This window comes from Lichenostomus cassidix, chromosome 1Aa, assembly GCF_008360975.1.
Source record: "Lichenostomus cassidix isolate B80296 chromosome 1Aa, HeHo_3.0, whole genome shotgun sequence".
Lineage (NCBI taxonomy): Eukaryota > Metazoa > Chordata > Aves > Passeriformes > Meliphagidae > Lichenostomus > Lichenostomus cassidix.
The window spans coordinates 29,580,361-29,596,989 of NC_139480.1; the positions used below are offsets into that span (position 1 = coordinate 29,580,361).

At 39.9% G+C, this 16,629-nt stretch overlaps 1 protein-coding gene across 2 annotated transcripts; it reads right to left on the minus strand.

Moving 5' to 3' along the window:
* Nucleotides 1–16,231, minus strand: SLC38A2 (solute carrier family 38 member 2). Of its 2 annotated transcripts, XM_085043866.1 has the most exons (16): nucleotides 16,090–16,231; nucleotides 15,224–15,411; nucleotides 14,908–14,989; nucleotides 14,661–14,776; nucleotides 11,717–11,790; nucleotides 11,523–11,615; nucleotides 11,246–11,327; nucleotides 8,244–8,326; nucleotides 7,242–7,300; nucleotides 6,968–7,117; nucleotides 6,156–6,235; nucleotides 5,955–6,055; nucleotides 5,437–5,561; nucleotides 4,638–4,782; nucleotides 4,423–4,520; nucleotides 1–3,656 (listed from the first exon to the last, which is right to left on the minus strand). In XM_085043866.1, the coding sequence occupies exons 2-16, from the start codon at nucleotides 15,340–15,342 to the stop codon at nucleotides 3,558–3,560; spliced, it is 1,506 nt and encodes a 501-aa protein (XP_084899992.1). In that variant the 5' UTR covers nucleotides 15,343–15,411; nucleotides 16,090–16,231; the 3' UTR covers nucleotides 1–3,557. The 2 variants fall into 2 exon arrangements, with proteins under 2 accessions (XP_084899992.1, XP_084899984.1); XM_085043858.1 differs by having other exon boundaries at nucleotides 4,423–4,782.
* Between the last annotated feature and the right edge of the window lie 398 nt (nucleotides 16,232–16,629).

Consider the following 16,629-nt stretch of genomic DNA (forward strand, 5'->3'; position numbering starts at 1 on the left):
TTAGGATTACCTATTTATTTATTTCAGTTAAAACAAACATACAATGTTTCATTGAAACTGTGTTGCTGGCCACCAGTCCAGCCAGCAACCGTAGCTAGACTGCTGGCCTCTCCCAACAAGGTGGGTATTTACATATGTACACGGATGTACCGCAGGATGCCCGAATCCGGCGCCCTAGTGTTAGATCGCAGAGGTTGTTAACTTGCTGCATTCAGGAAATCGTAACATCCATGGTAAATTTTAGAGAGAAAGTACACATGAACCTGAACAATGCTTTCTATGGACCCAAGTGATTCTTGTGTTTATTGCAACATATACATTTGTAATAAATACAATCTTAGTGTTTTCTTACACACCTTAGGTGTAACACACTTCTTTCATTTCTGTATGCATTACACATTGTTGTAAAAGGCTTTTTCCTTTGACAGCTGTTATACAGATGTACATGGACAACTCATTGAAATGATGTAACAATCAGTAATGAGAGAGGAATATATACATAAATCCTAGACTCCAAGCCTACATTATATACATTATACTTACAGTATATACACACATACAATTTATGTACATAGACTATCATAAATATTGAAAAATAGTTTTAGTTTTAATGGATTAATGCTTTATAAATAACATGTTACATTTATGACTGAAATATCATGGAAGACAGTAATGTCTAACTGAGGTGACAGAACAGTGGTTTAATACTGAAGCTGCTCTTTTAGGTGGTTTGTAGTGTAGGAAACTTTAAACAGACAGGTTTGGAAAAAAATAATAATTAAAAAAAATCACACGTTGGAAATCGACCCAGCCAAGTGGAACTCAACTGTTGCAGGTGGAGAGTCAGTCATCAAATTATGTAACACATAATGTATAATCTGGAAATTGCTACATTCAGAGAATTAGTGACGTGTACAATACACTATGAGGTGTCATCACAAAAATCTTCCTCCCTTCTGGTTGCCAAGAAGGACTTTGTAGTAACTTCTCACTTACAACTCCCTCCTCTTCTATGCTTGCCGTGAGAAAGGAGGGTATTTCTCACTTTCTTTCCTCTTTTTAAATGCTGGCAAGGGAAGTACTTCAACCCTTATGTGCTACAAATTGCTCAAAGGTAGACAACATTTTAATCCTCTTCCACCTTTGCACATTTGTGGAGGAAGAAGAAAAGCTGCCAAAGTACTGAGGAGGCACGTGCTCAGCACTTACGTGGAGATCAGGTAACATGGGATAGTTAGCCATGGATGTACAGTACCTGAGGCAGAGAAGTACCTACAGAGAGTTAGTCAGTGTTGACTCCAGGATCATTAATTGCCAGTTGAGTACCACCGAATCAATAATACAAATAACACAAGAGGAATCTAACTTGTCATTAGAGTTTTACACTATAGTCTTAGTGACCAGTACTTACAGTCATGCAGAAGTATCAATACAAAATACCTGCAGTTGTTTTTCCATAGATTTTAAATGGCTGGGCAGACATCGACATTATCTGCCAAATGGTGACTATTGTTTAGATTTGTTTATAATTCTGTAAGAGCAAAAAAGTCTCAGGCACTGTTTAATCAATGGATTACAGGCCCTTACTTGCCCCCTCTGACACAATGACCAAGTAGGACTTTGTAAATCAGATTTTTAAAACATTGTGTCAGATGAAGACAGTTGACCACATTGCCATGACTATTTCATTAATAATCTCTATCTAGGCTTTTGTACCCAATATTGCTGTGTTTGAGAACCTCTTATAAGCCAAGTACGCTGTTATACAAGTGTTACCTCTCTTCAACCTGGGACAAGAATGGAAGAGTAAACATGCACTAGAAACAAAATAGCTCATCACAACCATACAGCACCTGTTTCATCAGCTAGGGCTCGTTAGAACCTTATCTATTTCTGAAGCAAACAAGTATGAGATGACTATCCAGCCTATGAGGTTATCTTTAATACTACTATACAGTATAAATTGGAAGAGGAATCCCAGTTGTGTATGTGAAGAGAGTTTGTACCAAGCATGAAATATTGGTGCAGTTGTTTTGTGAATTTGACTCAGAAACAGAATAGTCAAGTAATTCAAAATCCAAAAATGGATGAGGAATTTGAGAAATACTGTACAGTTTCTGAATATTATACAACTAGTAGACTACATTAGGACTTTTTTGTTTTCCTACAGAGTGTTTCAAGATAGCTTGGACAGAAAAAAAACCCAACAAACATTGCTACAACTGACAATGGACCTTATTAATAAAGGGAACTTGAGGAGGGAGTTTTGTATTAATGGCATCATATGCTCCAGTGCCATTCAGTTTATATCTACAACAGGAAAAAAAACCAAAAAAGCAAAAACCCCAAACCCTGTTTTACTCAATTGCACTACTGAGTACCTCAAGAAGGGAAATGTCAATGCATCTTTACAATTTTAGATTACTTGCGCTTTTCTCAAATGTACTTTTTTCTAAAGGGCGGGTTTATTTGAAGTTTGAAAATTTGCATTTCCACACCATTTTTGGTAACTCTAGTTACTTACATAAGCCAACAAATGATTTTCCAGATTGTTTTCACTCTCATTCGAACTACGTGAATTTCAGGGGAAGCATTTAGTATCAGAGAATTTTGACCTGAATTGGTTAATTTTCATTTTGGTCATTAGAAGCATTTTTAAAATAAAATTTACTTTAATCATGCCTCTACAGAATCATAAAATATGTGGAGTGGGAAGGGATCCATCAGAATAACTGTGTCCAACTCCTGGCCCTGCACAGGACACCCCAAGAATCACACCAGGTGACTGAGGGCATTGTCCAAACACTTCTTGAGCTCTGCCAGGCTTGGTGCTGTGACCACTTCCCTGGGGAGCTGTTCCAGGGCCCAACCACCCTCTGGGTGAGGAACCTTTTCTAATATCCAACCTAAACTTCCCCTGACTCAGCTTCAGGCCATTCCCTTGGGTCGTGTCACTCGTGACACTAGTGAGGAGATCAAGAAAGTCAAACTAAATTTAATTTAGGACACTAATTGAAATTTTTTTTCTGAGCTCTTCTATGTTGTTTTTTCCTTCTTTTTAGAAAAATGTTTCTTAAAGTCAAAATAGTGCTTTTGAGGTCCATAAGAATTTTTGGTACAAAAAATAATAGTGTTTCTCTCTTTCTCTCGCTCTCTCATTGGTTATTTAAACACTTTGCTGTAAATTAAAGAGTTCTTTCTCACATCAAATGGTTCCATTAGGCACATTCAAGTAAAATAACAAAATATCCAAGTAACAATGACAAAAGCCAAACATGGCTTGATAAAAGTCTACAGAGAGTTCTGTCCATTCTCTGGAATGGAATAAAGTTGTCACTTCCTTCAGCCAGACACTCACGTGGTTTGATGTTAATATCCACTTCCATCATGCAGAATAGTTTCTTAAAGACAGAGTTCAGATATTCTACAATCAGAAGAACCATCAGCAAAGAATCTGCCTTTTAAAGGAAGCTGAATAGCTCATTTTCGTTCTCAGTAGGTATCTGAGTGAACACTGGCATTTGAAGTGGAGTATTACAGAAATTAAACCAGGGCAGTTAATGGCCATCAGATGTAACATTCTGGGTCCAGTCTAGAATAATCAGTGTCATACACCCAGTCATCACAAGTATACCACTTAGAAAGAAGAATGCAGCCTGAAAAAAGAAAACATAAAAGAAGTATTTCAGATTCTGCTACGACACGGTGTTGGTTAAACCACAACATACACTTACAAATTCATGCCCATATATAACACAAATGCCATTGCTCACAGAGGACAAAACAAAAGAGACAAGAGATAAAGTCAGTGACAAGGAGCTAAGTATCTTTCTCATATTTGGGGTCCTTTATCAAATCAAAAAGTACATTTATTTTCAGTATAGCAGACCGCACCATCAACTAAGGGAAGTGAATGTAGCTGCTGATAGCAGTCAGGCTATGCCACTGTGCTGACCTGACTCTGTCTCAGCATGTCTGATTTCATTCTGAGTCAGTATGTCTATAATCAGTAAGAGCACCAAGAACTATCAACCCAGACAACTGGCAGAGATGAGCTTCTATGGGGAAAATTATGTAAATAAGTCTTAAAAGAATATTTGAAGAACGTTAAGGCTTTTTTTATACAGCTCTTAGGGTATTCTGTTGAAATCTGGTTCTTACCAGCAACAGAATGACCCAGCTACTGTTGACATTGAGGGTCAGGGGCTGACAGAAGTCACTGAAGTGAACTGAGTCTTGTGATGGCTAATTCCTTGGTTTTGATTTCCTATGTAACTCCTTGCAACTATGCAGATAGCATTAAATGCCAATTCACCAACTACCTTCACCAGTACTTCAAAATTCATTAATCTTGATGAAGATAATTAAATATTTTGCTTTGAATTTGTAAGCAAGTGTAGTTACATATTTTTCTATACATACCCCAATCTTTTGCACTGACTTCATCGGTTCCTTCTTCACTAATTTGATATAGAAGGCAGAAGGAAGTATAAAGATCAGCATGGCAGCTGCAGAAGCACCTGTATAGAAAAAGCACGAAAATAAATATTCATCAACACATAAAGACACTCTAATTGAATTGGAACTGCTTTTTCTGAAATGTGAGAGACTGCTCGACCTCACAAAAAAGTGCTTACCAATGAATCCAAAGATGTCTCGAATAGTAGGGACGAAGATAACAAGCATGTTGGTAAATGCCAGAAGAGCAACAGTGATGGAACAGTGACGCCACCAACTGAACTCCTTCCCTGCCCACAGCAGCTGGGTAATGGAACTGCGGATCTTTGGAAGGAGGCAGTGAGGGGAGGAAAAAGAAAAAAAAGAAAGACAGTTTAGTCTTCATTTTAGAAGACTGTGTATTTGTCACCTGAATTAGACCTTCCTTCTGAAAAGGACGAAAGTATTTTAACAGTCAATCATGAAAGTATTTTAACATGATTGTCCTGAATGCTTCAGGTTTTAATAGAAGGTGAAAGATGAAAGTAATACGGAGAAAAAAGCCAAGGAAAAACATCTGGCTTGAACAAGAAAAAATTCCAGGAAATTTTGTAGCATCTAAGGATGCTGTTCAACAACATACACATAAAGGGCCAGATTGTGTCCACAATGTAGTTACAAAAACATGCTGACTTTTGTAAGCTGATAATACAACAGTGTAAGTATTTTCACAAAGGGGAAATCTGTTTCTTTTCCCCCAAAAAAACCATACCAGGAAAACAATAGAACTGAATGTATCTGTATCTACTGCTTTGTAAATATTACATATTTACTGAATTAACAGTACAGGATAATTCATCAAGCATATTAGAATAAATTTCCTCTTTCAGTTAAGAGAAAAACTCTCTCAATTAATAAATGGGAGTTACCTAATCAGTAAATGACTGCAGCAGTACAGGTGTTAAAAAATAGTAGCAAGACATTAAAAAAATCACTTACTGGGAAAATAACTACAGGTACAGTGAGGGTTACAGCCATGAGTACAGCGAGACGCACAATAAGAAGCAGAACATCAGCACCCAGATAAGCAGAGTAGGTGTGAAGCAGTTCTGGTTCAACTTTTCCTATAAAGAAAACAGTATTTTAATTAGATTTAGTTGACATATTTCTTAAACATGTGCTTCTGCTCTAGATTCTAAGCAAATTTTACAGTTACATCAATATGAATTGAAAGCCTCAAGAGCTGTTGTAAGAATGTATCCATTCTACACAGGGATGACTTGGAGGCACGGAATCTGTTTTAATCCAATTTTAATCCTATGTCTTGGGTCTAATTCTATTACTGATCTCCTTTGGGGTGTACACTTATAGAAATACTAAAAAAACCCCAACAAACAGTGTATATTTAGAATACATAGTAAATGCTTGCTTGTTCTATCTTTAAAATAAAATGTGGGTTTGCAGAACCCACAGTAGTATTAAATAATTTAAAAGAAAGCAGAAAAGGCAATATTCACCATAAAATGTCAGGTATCCAAAGAGAGCAGCCAATAAATACATGAGGAACATGGCAAAAAAAGATACATAGGACACATTCATCATTCTTTTACGGCTTCGGCTGTATGAAAGAAAAAGAAACATTGTTAGTACTGAGAACACACTGTTTCATACTATATTTATTTGTTTAATGAAATTACAGATATGTATCTAACACTTACCTTTTCAGCTCTTCATAAATAGGAAGAATTGCAGGATGGCAGACAAAAGAAAATGTTAGGATTGGGACAGCATAAACAGTCTGGAAAAAAAAAAGTATGTTTCTTAAGTATCTCAACAGACATTCGAAATTTAGTTTAAAAAACCATCAGTAGATTTCTACTTTTGACCTTATTTTGTGGTAAAGACCAGCTATTCTTTACAATGGAAATTTTGGAAAAAGTGAAAACAACTTTGTATTTTCTTAACCTCAGACCCTCAGGTACCAAATAGTCTCAAATGTCACTGAAGTGCATGCTGAGCTGCATGTATTTGTGTATTTGCATTCAAAATCATGTTCTGCAACTTAAAGCCTTAAGCCATTATATCTTGAACTTGGTATTGGGTTCAGATGTGTGGAGATTCACCACGGTAACTGGCAGCATTTATGAGAGTCAAGGATTTGTGACTGGGAACATGTCAAACATCCTATTTGCATGTGCTTACACTTTTCTTCATCTTCTGCAAACTACTTTTTAAAATGCTTCACTAACTTCCTTGAGAAAGGTTTGAGAAATGCTGTGCTGAAGCATGAAAGATGTGTTTTTTGCCACTTGAACAGGCACCTCAACCTCCTCTAATTTCTGTGTATTTGGAATGTGGAAACACCCAGTCTGCATGAGGTAAACAGTGCCCCAGTCTACTGGAACACAAAGTCTTAATACATCCCAATTTTAAAACTGGGCAATTGCTTCAAGGAAAAACAACCTAATTTATCTGCTATGTACTTCGTCTCAGCTATTTCCAACAGAGCATATGATTTTCAGTCAGTTACCTGTGAATTAAAGATGAAGTATTTTGGCTTGCACATATCATCATTTGTTATGTTTCCATCTACTGAAGACGCCAGTGTTGCATTTATTAATGTCATGTTCACAATGTCACTGTCCATAGGACAAGGAATCTGAAACATCTTCCAAATTACCTAGAAATAAAACCATGCATTTTTTACTCTGACTAATGCAAGATGTGAAAATTTTCAGAAACTGTTTGATTTCACTTTGAAGTGCAGTTTTACAAGCACTGAAAGTTTACAAGATTATACTTACAACAATCAGAAAGAAGACCATGCAAAGTAAGGAAAAGCCACTGGTATAGCCCAAATACCCTGTGATCAAGAAAGATTAAAAAAATCTAAGATACAGTAAACAGAAACACCACTCAAGTCAAAACATTATGATAAAATATATTCTGTCAGTGATCTCTTTAGATTGTAATTTTCTTAGCATTACACAGAACAAGTTAATTATTCATGGACTTTCTGCTAATCTCAACCCAGAGCTGTAAGTTCTGAAAGACATATTAGGGTCTGTATATAAGTCAGTCTATAATGTTAAACTTTTTAACTTAAAAAAGAAGATGCAAACTAAAACACCTTGCAGCAACAACTGTATGAATGATTATAGGACTGATTCTAATAGCACGCGCTATCAAATAACAACATCCTTTTCCCTCCTGTTTTTACTGATTTACTTAAATTCTAGAAAATAATGATTTGAGAGAGCAATTCACATTGAGACTCTCAGTTATTAAGGTTACACTACAGGATTCTCTGAATAAATAGTGTGCTAACTGAATTATTCCTATGTATCACTGAATTACAGCCATTTCAGATAAAGCATTTAGTATGAGTATTATGCTACTGCTTGGGATCGAAAATGAAAAGATATTGCCCAGGGTTAGCATCCCCCTATTCTTTGAAGGCTGTTACAGGATAGCTGGTAACAATATTATATTATTCCACCATTGACCAAAATAGGTCCAACTTTGAGATAAGAACAAAGACAGGCAGTTACTGTTCAGCTTTGTTCTAATGCCATCCTATCTGCTGACCTTTCACAAACACATCTGTAATTTAGTATATTTGTCTTGACTTTTTTCCTTTCTTCAAGGAGACTGACAGCAATTACCTAAACACTAATTAGTCCCAAGACACAAGTTTGAAGACAGCTGTTAATTCACATAGCATTTCAAGACTCAAACATTTTATCAACCCATTTCCCCACAGTATTTTCAATGGGTTTTTATTTTGGTTGCTCTCTACTACTTACCTAGATTTTTGAGTAGGGACAGGGGAAGAATGAGGAAGACAGACACCAGCAGCACTAAATAGTCACCATTGAGATACCATTCTCTGTAGAAAAAAAATGTAGTATTTGTAAGTAATCAAGTATTTTAAAACTACATTTGCAGTTTGTTCTTTAGTCTTATTTTCTATAACATATGGCTCCTTAAAAAAATGCACTACCTGATGTCACAAAGGATAGCATTTTATTTCCTATATGGACCTAACACCCTACAATAGCTTCTTATCTCACCCCAAGCCTGCATTGTGCCTTTCCTTTAGTGTCCTTTTATAAAAACAATATGCATCTGGAAGTCAGAAGACAGAAAAGTAAATGATTGGTTACAAAAAAGTCAACTGGGATCAATCACGGAAAAAAACAGTAATTTTCTGAAGTGCTGATTCCCAGCTCTCCAGATGTGTTAGAATATCGCAGGGCCCCAGCAGGGTTTCCACTTTTAATGGAAATAAAATTGTTGGGTGCCCTGTGGAGTTAAAGAAAAACAGGCGAGGGCTGAAGGTAAGGCAGTAGCTCAAGCCCACTGGCTGAGAAAACTCCAACAAGCACTGGGAGTCTCTTGGAGGCACATTTAGTCCCTTTCAGTAGGGAAAACTTGGAAAGAACCTCAGAAGTTTTTTCCTTCAGAACATTTTTGCCATTTATTCTGTAAGAAGCAGCAGCTATTTTTTCCCAAAATATTTTTGAGCATTAGAAGATTAAAATCTTTTTTTAATACATAAAAAGAAAGTCATACAGGATCATCCTGTACACTTTAAGCAAGTAAAGTACCAAATATTAATACTTTACATCCTATTATAATATAATTTAACAATATATTTATTTTAAAATTGACTGTATACTGTTTAGGAAAACAACCTTAATTGGAAATTTCTATATGCAAACGCAATTGCTGAATTGTAGCCTTTTTATATGGCAGTGAAAATATGGAATAATTAACCAACTTGCTCTGGATTTATATAGTATATGCAAAAATGATGTAGTCATCTTTTTCCTCAGTTTTACCTGGGATAATTAGATGTAAAAAAGGAGTGTTTTAGAAACTTCAGATGTATAGGACATTAACACCATACACCTTTTGTTGTCTTTGTTTTTTAAATATAGTAGACTTGTGGCAAATTTAAAAGAAATCACAACACAGAAACTCCTTGCATTTGATACAATCATAAGAACATGCACTGTTATTGTGCATACCATAGAGAGGCCATCAGGACTTTCAGTTCAAGGACTTCAAAGTTTTTCCGTGCTGAAGAGTAAAGAATGGGATTGTGCAGTTTTAAAATATAGCCAAGTACTTTAGAAGTTGCTAAACAAATTTTAATAATAGAGTTGTCTCAGAATTCCAGAAGCCCTTTTACAGTAAGCATTATTTTGGGACACTTAAACAGGTAAGTGCTTACATTTTAGGCCCCAGGCTGCCAGAGTGGAATCCATGCCAATGGTAGCCACCCAGACTCCCCTAAGCAATGCATGGAGAGAGTCAGTTAAATGGGGTTCACAATTGCCAGAGCACTGAGCAAATATTTACTTTAAATCAGTGTACAGCTACCTAGTGCCAGCCAACAAGAAAACATTTAAGATACAGATCTCAATTTCTTAATTTTCTCTGCCAGATTTGCAGAGCAGCAGCTGTATCCAGTGAGATTCACAGACTTTAACTTTCCCTCTTGAATTTTAACCAATTTTGAATTCTTTACTGAAGATGGGACAGTAAAAATATTTGCCTCCGAGCCCCCTTCTAAATACTGGCTACTCCAGGGGCTCTCGTAAGAATTGAAAAACAGGGACTTGAATTCAGCCAAAGGAGAGAAATGAACCTTCCCAGCAAAGAATTTGTAAACATAACACTACTAAGTAAATAGGGTAGGTGCAGGATTTGAGTACATTAGGAAAAAAGAGAAAAAAAAAAGAAAAAAAAACATATGGCTAGCACTGTTGTTATGACAATATTTATCAGCAAGCTGTATGAACATCACCAAATGGCTTGAACCCCTTGGGGAACACAGGCAGAAAAATGCCTACCTTCTGAACTCAGGCTTAGGTGTAAGTTGGAGTCTTGAGCTGCTCAGCCCTCTCAAGACTGGGACACTTCAGGACAAGGCACAGAAGTACAACTCTGAAGAGTGAGATTTATAGCACTTAACTCTATCCATCTGAACTCAAGCATCTTGTTTTTACACACCCTCTCAATACAGAGTGATATGATCAACTGTTCTTTGGAGAGGTGCAAAATGTGTCTAAGGTGGGTGCACTGAACTGATCACTACAGAGGATCAACATTCTCCACTGATTATACAAAGACCAGATCAACGATGTACTCAAAATCAAACTTTCAGAGGATATGGTTAGACAAAATGAATCCTATTCAAGGCAATTTTTTTTTAAAGCCAAGCAGGAAAGCCACTCTGGAGCCAACGTGTCTCCAGGACCAGATGGCAAAGAACGTACCATTCTGGTCTTGGGCATATAAACTGTGGTTTAGGTCATCGTTTAGTCTCTGTATCTTTCTGAGAGCTGTTCCTTAAGACATTCATTGCATATCTGCACCGCAGTCTTACATTTAATCACTTCCCACAATATTAACACTAGAAAACCGAATTATTCAGACCAAACCAGTTTGAATGCATTAAGAATAAACAAAAAACCAAAACAAAAAAACAAACCACAATTACATTTGCCTTTCCTTATCAAGTGTATGTACTAACTGGTACATACATGAACACTTACCTGATGTTTACAGAACAGCTTTCTGCAATATGATGCGATACCTGTATTTTTCTACCCTTTTCCCAGGTCAGGCTGGATCTAAATGAAGTGAAGCACTCAGGGGAAGGGAAAACTTACTGTATCTCTGTCTGAATAAGAAGCTACCCTACGGTGTACCGAACGTGGTCTTCATATAAAAATATATACAGTCTCCGTATTTGTTTCTCCTAATAGTTTCTCTGATGAGGAGTTCTAACACCTACCCTGTGGTCTCTTCGATGTTCATAAATGTCTTGATGACCAATGGTAACTCATATTTCACTATGAAGAGGTAGCTTGACATAGCTGTAGGTGAATAACATCATAGATCATTACAAATATAGAATATGCCACACGATGCAAGAATCACATAACATGTTTCATAACTTCACTTGAACACAAGCAGTTAATGAACACATGTTGTGTGACAAATAAGTCTCCAAGAATAAGCAGGGAACAATTACTATTGACAGTACAGACATTTTAAGATCTTGTCCTCACCTCCAATGTTCTGCATTGTGATTGATCCAGAAGCAGCAAGTTTTCCAGCCATACCAAAAGCCTTCATTCCCAACTGTTCATACAATAAAGATCCTAAAACAAAATAGAACAGATATCTCATTAGAAGGGTGTGTTTCACAAAGATACCGTAAGAAACAAATATTACTTGTTTGTAAAATAGTAATTTGCCATACCTCCTTCATTGGCAGTCTTCAAAAGAAGATGCACTGAATACAAAGAAAATATTGAGACAAACAGCAGGAGTATCCTGGGGAGAGAAAAACATGCAAATTTGTAATAGCCATAAATGACTTACTGTAACTCTATTATATAAATATGTACCAAACATAAACATTATCCATATTAAAATATATGGGAAAAAATGTAGATTCTAAGGTCAGTTAAAAGCGTTCTGGAAACCCAACTAATGCCGTGGTTAGAAAGAATTTTATACTAAATTGCATTTCAGAGGCATACAAAGAAATTCTAGTGTAGGCTTGAACAATGATTCTATTCAGTGTGAAGTGGCATAAGCTTCGCCAAGCGTCAGGCTATTATAATTGGCCACATTTGATATAAATAACTTAACAAAGTATAATGGGGATGTGTGCGAATTGGGCGGGGTTGCATCCTTGTAAGAAACTATGTTTCCGCCTATCCCTGTTTAATAGTGTGTCGTGCACACATTGAACATTCAGTTGAGGCTAACTACAGCTGAAGTGAAGATTATCTCTTGGTCTTAAATCAGCTTTTCAGCTTAAACCTGTGTTATGTCTTTTCTTTATGTAAGGATGAAACTGCAAAAGCCTTAAAGGACTGACTGAAAATTCAGACTCATTGAGAGCTGCATTTTCAAATGGAAATACACATCTATTGTCATTAAAAAAAAAAAAAATCTTTCCTCAGAAGTTAACTCTTCAGGTGTGCTTACATGGGAATCACTAGTGGCTTGTTTATCTTCCCCACAGCTTTTACAGGCAATGCATATTATTTCCAGAAGCACATTTGCATCACCTAAAATTCGGATCTCTCAACAACAAATCTCTCCCACAACAAATGCAATTCCCGGAGTGGCACGCTAGGGGGGACTTCTTGGCTGCTGGAGAACACAGTGGAAAATTACAATACATTAAAAAAGAACCCTGGTCTTTCTTACACAAAAACGAGCATTTTGCTTTATAGGAAACCCGAGAATCAGCATATCAAAAATGGCTCAAAAAGAGCATATTTAATTTCTCAGAGCACATTTCCTTTTGTGTCATTTTTAATGTTGGTGAAGTTAGTAAACGCAGCACAAAGAACTGGAAACAAGAAGATCTGAGAAGCTTCACAGATCTGTATAGGAAACTTCTGTTACTGTGCCAATTCAACACTAACACATGCACACAAATAAACCTCTCTATTTCTGACAGGTAGAGATTAACTAGGATTTGACTCAGCCATCAACTAGAAACAGCACAGCTGAGATGTGCCAGGGTTACACTACTTTAAAACAGCACAGACCTTGAACCTCTCAGACCTAATCTAGAATGGCTGCCTACAGCATTGACAAGATCAGACAGCAAACTCATCTTAGAAGCTCACTCTGTTTCTGGTTTTCAGACCATTTTATTAATTCATTTAGTGCTGACACAAGTGACAAGTCACAGCACTGACACAAGTGACTCCACAGTCTTCGAAGAACTTACTGCCTTAATCAACTGCATCTGGATCTGAATCTGTAACCCTATTATTAAGGAAGCCTTTAATGCCCTCAGTGCCATCATAAATTCCTCAGTATCATCTGTGATTAACTGCTCTCCTGCATCAGAACTATAAAATCTATACTAAGTTTTGAAAGGTAACAAGCTAGCTGTCTTAGAAACAGCACTAATACAAATAGAACCGAATGCAGTATCTGAAAATATAAGGCAACTAAATTGCCTCAGCACCCGATTGTTGAATTGACAGTTTTGAACATTTTTTCCTCAGAAAAACGGACCTCCCGTCTTTTCAAATAGCTAGCCTTAAATTGTCTTTTCTCCTCAAAGACATTTTAATGTGCATTACACTGATGATCTTACATGTGCTGCAGAACGTCTTTAGAGCATGAAACTGATGTATAGAGAGATGAAGTATCTCTTATAGATTCATGCTAAGCCATTAATTCAGTTTAGCATCACCTAAGCAAGTGAAAATCTTAGTAAAAGATTAACAAGTGACCATATACTTAAAATCCTTTCGATCACAACTTTACACATTGGTAGTTTCCTCAGGAAACTTGAGCACCACCCTGATACACTGTGAAACATCTGGAAATAAATCTGACCTACTTTCTGGAAATCTGGCAGCAGAGTCAGGGAAATTTTGAACTAAACTCTTCACACGTTCTTGAACATTCAGCACATTGATCTGTTTCCAGGATAAAAACACAAAGTTCCTTTAAACACATCCATGGATGCTCATTTGCAGTCAAGTCACTGATGTTACATGTCGTGTGAGCTGAACTGCCTCCACCAATACATGAAAAATGTACTTTCCCAAGATTTAAAACCACTGTACATAACTGTTTCCTTATGTCATTTCCGTTCCTTATGTCATTATTGCTGTTCTGTCTTACACCTCAAAGCTTTTGCCAATTGTAGACACGTCAATAAAGATATGCTGGTCATTCCACATCCTCCCTTGCAGGCAGACAATTTTTATAGGTGTAACTGAAACCAGTTCCCTGAACTGAGTACAAGCATAGCAATAAAAAGGACTTCTTTATTGGTTAAGGTCATTGCAACTCTGTTGGCACAATGATGTCAGCTGAGGAAAGGGAGACCACATCCCTGATCGGGACTTGGATAATGGGACTTTCAGGGGAAGTCTATCAGTTATTCATGGAGAAGCTACAACTAAGTCAAGTAAAATTCACTGTAAAATGTTTTTGAGGTTTGCAGAACTTGCAATGAACCTGTTTAATTTCTGCAAGCTCTTCTGAATGTATCACAATCTTTAAATTTAAAACAAGCCATAAATCCTAAAATGCAATTCAGCACCTATGAAAATGACTGGTTATTTTCTAGGGCTCATATTCTTACACCAAGTATTTTTCCACTATGAATTACGAAGCAGAAAGATGGGTTTTTTTTTGATGAACCAAAAGATACTTACACAAAAAGAGCAATTCCAGTGTTAGCCATGGCAAAAGAAAGACCAAGGATGCCACTGCCCACAATAGCATTGCTCAGATTAAATACTGACATTCCAAAGGAAGTAGTACCCGGATGCTGAGGAAAGGGAGATAGGTAATAATTAATAGAAAGTTATTACTCATCTCAGAATTAAAACAAACGTAAATTTGGCAAAACGTTTTTGTTTGTTTGTTTGTTTATTTGGAAAGTCATTGCTAGGTACTTACATACTGAGTTTCATATTTCTTCTTTCCAAGATTGGAGTCGAGCAAGAAATTTTGGTTTTCCGGATCAATATCCGCATAGTGGCTGCAAGACAACACTGCATCATTAGTGACTCTCACGGGCAACTTGCCGATCAGCATTTCCAATCCATTTCCAAGGGAAAAGAGAGAATTGCTGGCATAACCCCGAAAGAACCACCCCACCTGCCCCGTGTCTGCGCGCGGAGCGCCGCGCCCGCCGCTGCCCGCGGCGCTTCCCGCGTTCCCGTGCGGACTGCCGGCAGACACACGGCAGCGCCGGGTCCGCGGAGCCCCTCACCTCTTCATGGCGGCCGGCTTGGTGGGGTACGGGTAGTTGAAGTCGTTGCTGTTGGAGCTGTAGCTGCTGCTGTCCTCGTCGGGCGAGATGTTGAACTTGCCCATCTCGGCGCTGCTCATGCTGGCGGGGCCGGGGTCGGGGCTCGGCGGCGGCCGCTCTTTTGTCCTTGCCGGCGGGACTCGCCGCGCCTGCGGAGGGGGCGGGAGGCGACGTCAGTGCCGCAGCAGGCGCGCGGCCGTCACGTGGCCCCGCGGCCCCCGCCCGCCGCCGAGTGGAAAAGTACCAGGCGCGCGGGGCGGGGGGCGCGCGGACAAAGGTGAGACCCGCGCCGCGGCTGCCACCGCCCGGCCCGCGCCGCCACCGCCACCGCCACCGCCACCGCCGCCGCCGCCGCCGCCGCCGCCGCCGCCACCGCCCGGCCGGCACCGCACCGAGGCAGCGGCACCGCCACGCCGCACTCCCCCCCCTCCCCCCTCTGCCTCCCCGCCCCGATAGCGGAGCGCAGCCTGATGCAACACCGACGGGCGATTGTCACATCGGCTGCCGGAGACTCCCGGCCCGCGCCTGTCCCTCCCCGTGTTTCCCTCCCTCCTCCGCGCCGGCGACACCGCGCGTCCCGGCGTTTTCAGTGGAAACCCGCAAACCGCTCGGGGGACTGCGTCGCGCCGCAGTCGTTTTGCGGTCTGCCGCCTTTCCGGGATGCAGCGACGGCGCGTCCCTACGCGAGTCTCGGCGGAGCCCGGCAGAGTCTTGGCCACGAGCCGGGGCGCTGCCGCCGGACAAAGGCTCGAAGGACGAGCCGCGCTCCGTCCGAAAAGTCGCCCCGCTCCTCCTGGCAGCCCGGCAGCAGCCAGCCCCTGCCGTACCTTCTGCGCAAGAGCTTGAAAGCGAGGGTTTCTCCCGAAGCCTCGGAATAAAGAGATGCTCCTGTCTCTTCTTGCAAGGGATAAAAAAGCCCTTAACTATAAAATGTCAGCAAAAACAAGACCCTAGATAAATAAAGGTAGAAAAAAGATCACGTAAAAAAAGCCAGCGGTATCAAAAGGAAAGAAAGAATCGCGTCTGCGTCGCTCCGGCGTCGCTCCCGGTCTGACGGCCCCCTCGGGGAGCCGCCGCTCTTCAGGCAGGAATGTGGGCGCGTCATCGCAAGGGGCGCGGCGCCCGCCCGCTTGCCGCGCCGCCCCCCTGCTCTGCCCGACTGACCCCCTGCCGCCGCCCGGCAGGGCCGGAGGGACATCGGGGGAGGGGGCGCGTCCCCGACTGAAAGGTGGCGCCGGTCACTGGCGAGCCCCGGCGGGGGTCAGGAGCGGGGCCGCTAGCACGTGAGCCGAGCAGCTCTCCAGTGTTTACATTGGGGCACTGGGTTACGCGGCGGAGACAGGACGCTGCGGTGCTTGTCAAGAGCG

Excerpts from the sequence above, each read along its gene's own strand:
- SLC38A2 (XM_085043858.1), bottom strand. The coding sequence starts at position 15,342 with ATGAGCAGCGCCGAGATGGGCAAGTTCAACATCTCGCCCGACGAGGAC. Across the intron at positions 11,328-11,522 it reads CACAATGCAGAACATTGGAG|CTATGTCAAGCTACCTCTTC; the intron begins GTGAGGACAAGA and ends ATTCACCTACAG. Across the intron at positions 5,562-5,954 it reads TGGATACCTGACATTTTATG|GAAAAGTTGAACCAGAACTG; the intron begins GTGAATATTGCC and ends TTTTCTTTATAG.